This window comes from Pygocentrus nattereri, chromosome 9 (genome assembly GCF_015220715.1).
Source record: "Pygocentrus nattereri isolate fPygNat1 chromosome 9, fPygNat1.pri, whole genome shotgun sequence".
Classification (NCBI taxonomy): domain Eukaryota; kingdom Metazoa; phylum Chordata; class Actinopteri; order Characiformes; family Serrasalmidae; genus Pygocentrus; species Pygocentrus nattereri.
Window position 1 is genome coordinate 24,569,533 of NC_051219.1, and position 9,868 is coordinate 24,579,400.

General features: G+C 40.4%; 1 protein-coding gene and 1 long non-coding RNA gene across 2 annotated transcripts; both read left to right on the forward strand.

Annotated features, from left to right (window-relative positions):
• Positions 1–2,994: 2,994 nt before the first annotated feature.
• LOC119264007 lies at positions 2,995–5,508 on the forward strand. The gene is made up of 3 exons (XR_005130699.1): positions 2,995–3,062; positions 4,808–4,868; positions 5,484–5,508. It is a non-coding gene; the product is annotated as an uncharacterized LOC119264007 (long non-coding RNA).
• Positions 5,509–7,211: 1,703 nt separating this feature from the next.
• LOC119263956 lies at positions 7,212–8,946 on the forward strand. The gene is made up of 4 exons (XM_037540817.1): positions 7,212–7,642; positions 7,861–8,022; positions 8,101–8,196; positions 8,421–8,946. Exons 1-4 carry the CDS (start codon positions 7,283–7,285, stop codon positions 8,733–8,735), a joined length of 933 nt encoding a protein of 310 aa, XP_037396714.1. The 5' UTR covers positions 7,212–7,282; the 3' UTR covers positions 8,736–8,946.
• Positions 8,947–9,868: the final 922 nt, after the last annotated feature.

Genomic DNA, 9,868 nt, shown 5'->3' on the forward strand with positions numbered 1-9,868 from the left:
TCTTGGTACATCATTCCTGCTTCACTCAACCTCACTATTAGCCGCCTCACTGGCCACCTTCTGCTTCCTCATCGCAAGACTACTACTGAAGAGACCTTCTATGTGAGCTGTGTTACCACCAACTTATTGACTAAAAGCTACAAAACAGCCTACGGACTTTATTTGTGTTGGGTAATGGTCACTCACTTGGTGACTGTTTGATGGTGTGGGTTGGGAGCTGGAAATTACTTTGGTTTGTTCAATTAACACATGTTCTATTGTACATTAAATCATCTTGTATGCCTTTCAGCCTCAGGAGACTGCTGTAAGTCAGCCTATCATGCTGTTTAATTGCCATACACTGCGCAACGTATACACGGTCCCAGGTGATACCCTCCCTTATCAAATGTCTTTGTAGCAAAACTATTAGTGGACTCTACGCTAGTGGTTACAGAGGAGAGGAGGAAGGCGGGTTAAAAGGCAGTGAGAGAGAAGGAAAGGCAGGAGTGTGGAGGTTAGAGTAGGGACTGTGAACATAGGGACAATGACTGGTAAAGGCAGAGAGCTTGCAGACATGATGGAGAGAAGGAAGGTAGATATTTTGTGTGTCCAGGAGACCAGATGGAAAGGAAGCTAGGCCAGGAAATTGGAGGTGGATTCAAACTGTTCTATTATGGTGTAGAGAGGAAGAGAAATGGAGTAGGGATAATTCTAAAGGAACAGCTTGTGAAAAGTGTTCTGGATGTAAAGAGAGTGTCAGACAGGATCATGAGCCTGAAGTTGGAGGTTGATGGTATAATTTTGAATGTGGTCAGTTCGTATGCACCACAGGTTAGTTGTTATTTAGAGGAGAAAGAGGAATTCTGGAGTAAGATGGATGAAGTGGTAGATGGTGTCCCTAGAGAGGAGAGATTAGTGATTGGTGCAGACTTCAATGGACATGTTGGTGAAGGGAACAGAGGGGATGAATAGGTGCTGGGTATGTATGGTGTGAAAGACAGAAATGCAGAAGGTCAGATGGTTGTAGATTTTGCAAAGAGAATGGAAATGGCTGTGGTGAACACGTATTTTCAGAAGAGGGAAGAACACAGGGTGACATACAAGAGTGGAGGGAGGTGCACAAAGGTGGATTATACCCTTAGCAGGAGATGCCACCTAAAGGAGATTGGAGATTGTAAAGTGGTACCAGGGTTAAGTTAAGCAAGGCAGCATAGGGTGGTTGTCTGTAGAATGAGATTAGAAACAAAGAAGAGGAAGAGAGTGAAGACAGAGCCAAAGATTATATGGTGGAAGCTGAAGGAGGAGGATGGTTGCAGGCAGTTCAGGGAAAAATTGCAACAGGCCCTTGGGGGCAGTGAGGAGCTACCTGAGGACTGGGAAACTACAGCTAAGGTGGTGAGACAAACTGTCAAAAATGTGTTGGGTGTTTTGTCTGGTCAGAGGAAAGAAGACAAGTAAAGTTGGTGGTGGAATGAGGAAGTCCAGGAGAGTATTCAGAAGAAGAAGGCAGCTAAGAAAAAGTGGGATAACCAGAGAGATGAAGGACGAAGGCAGGAGTACTGTGAGGCTAGTCGCATAGCAAAAAGAATGGTGGCAAAGGCAAAGGCTCAGGCCTATGATGAGCTGTATGAGAGGCTGGACAGTAAAGGAGTAAAGGACTTGTATCGCTTGGCTAAACAGAGAGATAGAGCTGGAAAGGATGTACAGCAGGTTAGGCTGATAAAGGATAGAGAGGGAAATGTACTAGTGAGTGAACAGAGAGTGATGAGTAGAAGGAAGGAGTACTTTGAAGAACTAATGAATTAGGAAAACGAGAGAGAGAGGAGGACAACAGGGGTTGAGATAGTGGATCAGGAACTGCAGAGAATTAGTAAGGTGGAAGTGAGGGCAGCTTTAAAAAGGATTAAGAATGGAAAGGCAGTTGGTCCAGATGACATACCTGTGGAGGTATGGAGATGTTTAGGAGAGAAGGCAGTGGACTTTTTAACCAGGTTTTTTAACAAAATCCTGGAGAGTGAGAGGATGCTAGAGGTGAGTGTCTGCGAGCGACTGAGAGCGCGTCACTGCGGTAAAGTTTTTTGTGCTATCAGTATCTAAATCAACAAGAAGCGGTAAGTGGCTGAAATATCATGGCTTCTGCTGGTTGCTTCGTCTGCACAGAGTGTGGCATGTTTAGCTTAATGCCCTTTTCCGCCTCTAGTGATAGCGATAGTGTTTGTACTAAGTGCCAGCTAGTTAGCTGTTTGGTGGAGAAGGGTGACCAGTTAGAAGTGCGTATCCAGGGATTATTAAGGGATAGGCAGCCAGAGGCAGCGTTAGCAGCCCCCGGTACCCTAGGGAGAGTTAGCATCCCCTCGACTCCGGCGTTAGAGCACTCACAGCGGGGCGAATGGGTGACGACTCGGTGGTCTAGCCGGAAAGCTAAGGCTAATGCTAACGCTGAGGCCAAAGCATGTCAAACAGGTTTGCCCCACTCAGTGAAGCACCCACACTGTAAAACCTAACTGCATTTCTTACTAATATAATTAAGTTAACATAACTTAAATATCACAGAAATTTATCATCACTCGTGCTGATAAAGTCAAACTAACTCAAAACGTTTTGTTGCAATAAAAACTTGATTGTTTTGAGTTAGATCATCATCTTGGTATAATTTGAGTTAATATGAATTTATTAAATTATGTAATCTTTACTATTTTCTATTAACTACTGTTAACTAAGTTTACAATTTCTAAAGTTGTGGAAAGAAATCTACCTTTTTCCCCCATTTTACTTCATTTTCCACTTTATCTTATGTCAAATACAATCCAAATTCAGATCTGTGTTCTGTAAGGATACATTTTAGCGACAGACTACTGTTAATAGACTGTGCCAGTAAAATATTTCTAAGTCCATTTGGGCACGTATGCGTGCAAACTGTTCGGAATCAAATCGAAACTCGCCTCTCACGTAACGTCTTGAATACACTGCCAGCCCTACTAATTACATGGAACGTTGCTGAAACTCAAGCCTTCACCCTGAAAGCACTTGTGAACACCTGAGGATCATCTCCAGCAAAAGAGATCATCACTGGGACTTCGAAGGTGAGAGAAACAGCCTATTTGTTTGTCATATATTTTTGGATCTCGGAATTATTAAAGTATTAGACTAAACCAAGCAAATACGCCGGTTATTTTGTTACAAGCTTATGGCAAATAACAAGCTAACGTTTTATGTGACAGCCTAGCATGCTAGCCAGCTAGCTTACTGAAGGGAGTATTCAGTGTTAGCAACGGACATTTGAACACGGACAAGCGTTGAGGTCAGCCGTTCATATTCGCCCTGCTGCTGCATTTTGGATGTAAAATTGCTTTTTATGTTAACTATTGTTTTGACTACGTCTGTTGGCTGAATTAGACATTTGTTGGCTATCAGTCATTTTATCTAACTACACGAACTTGGAAAACTTGAAAGTAACGCCACAAAAATAATGCAGCAGCTGAGCCTAGCCAGCTAACCCGCTGAGTAGCTAGCACTACCTAGCATCACTCATCCATTTTATGCTTAATCAGTACAGAACTTGATAAACTTTGCCGTGAGTGTACCAGACACGTTGTACTGAAGTAACATTGATTAATGCTAGTTGAGTTGTTAAGAAGCAAACCAATGGACAGCACATTTATTAAATGTTACTGATTATAAACGACTAACTTAACGAGTGCTTGTTTTGTGGGTGAGTAGGCTCAGCAAGTGGTAGATATCCAAGTTTTGCCACATTGTGTTGGTAAATCGTGATGTAAACTTTTTCCCGAATCAATCTGTTGAATTTAGATATGCACCTTGTCCTGTTGTGAACTTACTCTTGACAAAATTATTTGCATTGTTCTTTTGATGTTAGGTGTTGGCCGAGGTGGGATACATAATGTGGAAATGCAAGTTGTGTGTATTCTCTAGCTCCATCAAAGTACAGTTATTAAGACATTACAGACTCCAGCATGGACAGTATTCAACAGTTTCACCCTTGCCATGCTTGTATCACCACTGCATGTGCACATTTAGCACTTTCAATTCGCTCAAGATACACATGTCTAGAGTGCATCCTGTGAAAAGGAAAGAAGACAGAACTAGTGTCAGTGTAGTCGACAGTTTAGCTTTTCATTGTCCTCTGTGTGATTTTAAGCAGCCATTTGAGGAGAAGGATATGTTTCTTCATTTAAGAGGTCATTTAAGACAGAAGCAAACAGTGCCATGTCCTTTTAGGCACTGCACATTTAAAACAAATGTCTACTCCACGTTTAATTCTCACAAGTGTAGGGAACATCATAATGCTTCAGAATTTGATGTATCCATTGTTGTGCAAAGCGAGACAGATATTTCTCATGAACGGGAAATTGAACAAGATCCTTTAGATGTGTCGGATGAAGATGAAACCATACCAGAGACAGGTACCAGCACTGGTGATTTAGCAGAACAATTGCAGTATAATCTAGCAGCATTCTTTTTGAAGTTGCAGACAATTCTGCATGTATCAGAAAGAGCAACGCAGGCAATTATTGAGCACATTGATCATTTATTTTCACTTTCAGAACCTATTGTCAAAGAAGCTGTTATCAAAATACTGAATAAGCATAACTGCTCTTTTACGGACACAGTTGTAAATGAAGTTGTCCAGGCAGTTTCAGAGAATAATATTTTGCACAAATCCATTACATGTGAAGCTCCTCTGTCAACAGCTAAGAGGAGAAAATCATATTATGAAGAAAAGTTTCCATATGTTAAGCCTGTCGAGTACCTCATTGAGTCTTCCCAGCATGCTTATATGTATGTGCCCATTCTCTCATCTCTGCAGGTTTTGCTAAATAAAGCTGACGTTTTTGAGGCCATCCAAGAAACCAACACACAGCAGCCTGGTGAGTATTCTTCATATCGTGATGGCTCTTACTATCATGAAAATCCACTTCTTTCAGGTGAGGGAATGAAGATATCTGTAATTCTCTATGTGGATGAATTTGAAATTGCTAACCCTCTTGGAACTTCAAAGAAAATACACAAAATATATGCTGTTTACTGGATTTTAGCTAACCTGCCAGCAAAATACCGCTCAGCATTACACTCAATGCAACTTGCTCTTTTGTGTAATTCTAATGATGTACGACAGTTTGGATATGCAAAAGTGTTTGCACCTCTCTTGAATGACCTTAAGACCTTGGAAGTGGAAGGTGTCTACATTGAGACAGTTGGAGACTGTCTCAGAGGAACAGTGTTCTCTGTTGTCGCTGATAACCTTGCTGCCCATGGGCTAGCTGGCTTGAAAGAGAGTTTTAGGTGTTCATGCTGCTACCGGTTTTGCCTTGCTACCAGGAATGACATGCAGACATCAGATGCTGGAAGTTGTGAGATGAGGACAAAAGAGCAACATGATCACATTATTCAAAGAATAAAGGACAGTCACAATCAAGAAGATTATGGTGTTAAAGATACTTGTGTTCTCTCTGACCATCTGTCTTTTTTTCATCCCATCACAGGATTTCCACCCGACATCCTACATGATCTGTTAAGAAGGTGTTATTCCAGTGGAGCTTGCTCTCTGTTTAAAAGGTATGATAATGAAAAAATATTTCTCTCTGGAGGATTTGAATAGGGCAATAATGACCTTTTCCTACCAGCATAATGACAAAGTTGACCGCCCCCACCCGATTCCGCAAAACTTTGGCATTCGAGGAACAATAGGTGGGAATGGGCATGAGAACCACACTTTGCTTAGACTGCTTCCACTTCTCATAGGCTCAAAATTTCCAGAAGGGGATACATTTTGGGAGATTTTAATGGAGTTAAAGGATATAGTAGATCTTGCTGTGTCTCATACGTTCACAGATGAAAGTATACAGTACATGGCTTGTAAGTTGCGGCCTAAACACCATTATCTTGAGCACTACCCTGAGCTCATAAAGCGCTTTGGTCCTCTGGTGCATCTGTGGACAATGAGGTTTGAAGGGAAGCACAAAGTTTTTAAGAAAATAATCCGTGGCACGCACAATTTCAAAAATGTATTAAAAACTTTGGCAGAGAGACACCAAAAAATGCTGTCTTTCTACTTGACATCACCAAGATTTTTTAAGCCACCAGTGCAGACATCTAAAATGGAATCTGTCTTTGTTGAATCTTTGCCCACAGATGTACATGCATTTGTATCAAGCTTCACAAAAAGTAGCAGTGTGTATGGCACAAAACAGGTAACCATTGATGGCACACCTTTTGTGGTTGGCATGTTTGTGTGCACAGGTGTCCATGGTGCCCTGCCTGTGTTCAAAGAGATCAAAAACATATTACTTTTTGCCAATGAAATATTTTTCTTACTCAGAGATTTTGAGGTTTGGTATATTGAGCATTTGCGATCATATGAGCTCACAGTTCATGAAGGAAAGGGCCATACAGTGAAATCTGTATGTGAGCTGAAGGCCCGAATTCCATTGTTTGCTTATAAAGTGTCAAGCAAAATAATGCTTACAATTAAACATTTCATTCCAGTTTCTGAGTAAAAGAGCAGCACCAGATCCAGCAGCTATCTCATTCTTCTTGATTGCCTACAGAGTATAATAGGTGGGGTCTGTGGTGACATGGTGTAACAAATGTTTCAGTGAATATTTCGGGTACCTTCACAACTATTATCCAATATTTGCATTGGTTTGTGTTTGTTACAGGCTTGCTGAATGCAATTGAAATGGCAACGCAGCTAAAACTAAGGGTCATCCTTGATGATGAAAATTCTGAAAAGCTTATTTTGCCTTCTCGTCCTGAAACTGTTAATGACCTTATATTTGAGGTGAAAAACAAGCTGGAATTGACCTATGACATTCGGCTGCAGTTTCAAGACCCTGATTTTGATAATGCCCTCTGCAATCTAGTGAATATGGAGGACCTGCCATCTAAGGCAACCATAAAGATAGTCAGACTAGTAGAGTATGATCTCAGTTCAACCAGTACCGATGAAAAAGTGATGCTCTCAGATAATACAGATTCACCAGACCGTCTCAGTAGATGGCCAGAGGTCTTCGTTGTTCCGACATTCTCATACGAGGTGGAGTATACTTTAAAAGAGGGCAACTGTACATTTGAGAAGGAAGGGAAATCTCTGATATTGACCAGGGACCAAAAACATAATATTCTAGAGGGGATGGCTGCTGAAATATATAAACTCAAAGCATATCCAAGTGGTGAACAGATACGCAAAGTGTCAGAGGCGCTTGTGACTAAACACCCTTGCCTGAGAGAGAGAGGTTCCAAAACAGGATATGATGGCTGGAAGAACAGCCTTTGCTTCAAGATGGGCAACTACCGAACGAAACTAAGCAGAGCTGGTGTAAAAGATGTGGCGGTCAATGCAGGAAAGCGCAGCAAGAGCAATCCAGAAGCATCAGCATCCCGGTCAAGTATAAAAAGACCCAGAAGAGGTGAAGTCAATTTCCTCCCTAAATACCCTTCTGGTGAGAATAAGGACACATTGGAGACACTGAGGCTAGCAATGGTGGAAGAGTTCAAGAAAACGACAGCAGAAAGAAACATGATTCTCATCCATCAACACATGCAACGCACCTTTGCGCTTCGGCGTGAAGAGATTGTGAATTCTACTAGTCCCATTGCGGATTTGAAAGAAAGATGGCCTGCCCTCTTTGGTGAAGCCCAAGTAAGTAGAAATATGAGGAGCATTCAACAAAAACAAAGTAGAAATATTGTATCCAGCCAATGTAATAGCTGTGACAGTACCTTGATTGGCACACAGATTTAAGAACATTATTTTTATACTTACAAGAAATGGCCTTACTGTTGTCATAAAAGGTCACAGCGCCACTATGACCCATGTTTGATGAAGTAGTTCATAATGTGCTTTTGCTTTTGATACAGCTTTATAGTGAATTCCACAGGATCACCAATCAGAACCTGCCATTTTCCTTCTTCGCTGGACTCGATAAATATACACAACAGCTTCTTCAACTCTACAAAAAAAAGAGAACAGGAATATTCGGAGAGAAGATGGCAAATCTTCTGGGGGCATATGCTGAGCAGGTAAGATTGATGTACAATGTATTAAATATTGGCGTAAGCTTTAGCATATGTGTAAACATACTCACATTTGTGCATCAGGATAAGAATGACATAAGCGCAGCAAGAGTAGCAGCTTTGGCTGGCCTACCACTCTACTTGAAAGAAGACTCATCAGCAGTCTTCAAGAACTGCAAGGTACATTTATATATTCTCTTACTTTTATTCATCTTGTTGGTACAGATATGCAACTGTTCTCCATAAAAAAAGTGTGGCTATCATTGTTTGCTATGTTGAGAATGTGGTTTTTTTGGGGGGGAGGGTTTTAATACCCCTGCATGGTTTATGTTTTGTACAGGACTTGATGCCAGTATTTTTCCTTTCATGAACCCATCATATCTAATGGTGTTTTCTTCTTTCAGGAGGAGGAGTTTGAAGAATTCCACAAGGGGCCAGTGGCACTGGTGGCTGTGGTAGATGAAGACAATGTGCCTTCAGTAATCCCGTTTCAGCCACTCAGTGTATCGGTTATCCTTGAGGATCAGGTGGTAATGTCCCACAGATCTTGGGCAGATGCACTGGTAAATTTGTTTGGCTTACTGTTTGCTCTACATTTGAGCTATCCAGAGAAGTTGGCAGGCTTGTTTGAGTTCGTCCAGATTGTCATCTTAAATCTTGATGATGGAAGAAGGCAACTCAAACCGAAGTTGCAGGCATTGAGGAATGAGCTAGATTGATTTTCTCAGACTGAATATGTTCTGACAGGTCAATGGTGCTTGAATGTAATCATTGGGCTTTAATGCATAAGCCCAATAGTGAAAAATAATTAACCTGCCAAAGGTTTTACTACCAAAAACAATATACATGTTCCAGAGAACCAGGCCATTAGTGGGTTTTTTTTCCCCCAGTATCATTGTTTGTGCTGAAATTAATTAATCAAAATTAATTGATCAAAGAGGCAGGTAATTATTGTATGCTAAGTTATTGTGTTCTATTGTTAGTGCATCTAGATTTAACTAGGTTCACAAGGTTAATAAATATGACTATTACTATAAGCAGATCAGTGAAGTGTACTCGTTTGGCAAAGAACTGGTGGTGAAAAGTGTTGAAGTACAATTTGTTTGGGTAAAAAAATTCAGCAATAACCATTGATGGAAATGTGTACTGAGACTGTGTACATAACACACATTTTGCTGAGAACTAGTGTTTTTATTTTTATGTTTCTTTGTAACTTGTTCAGGTCATGATTCTACCAACAATTGGTTGTGTTCAGTGTTGTTGAAATTGAGGCTGACATGTAAATATTTTGGTAATGACTCTTCCATTTATAGCTGTTCTCAAACACAGTCAAGGCTGTGCATGTAAGGCACATTTAGCTGATAATAGTGTTTTTTGTTGACAGAATGATACTTTAACCACAGGAAGAGACTGTGACAGTGATATTCCTTAAGGTGTGTGTACCTTATAGCAATGTTTTAATTCCACATTCCTCTTTCTTGATTTTATTTAAAACAGTAATGTTTATGCTTTTAAAGATTGCTTATTTAACTGTGTTGCTCTCTTTTCCAACTATTTTATTTATTTTAGGTTTTTTTTGTTTGGTGGTGTTTTGTTTTGAACAACTTTAGTTTTTGTGTCAGCTGTGGGAGGATATTCATTGCTGTTTGTTATCAGACAAAATAAATGTTTACATGTAAATGTTTTGGTAGTGATTCTTGCATTTATAGCTGTTCTTAAAAAATGTTTTTGTTTTAAGTGTTTGATTTGAGTTAATGCAACTTAAATTATTTAAGGCAATCGGTTTCCTTAAATGAAATGAATTGCTACTGTTTGATAGGAAGTTCGTACAACTGTAGCCTAGTTTTTTAAC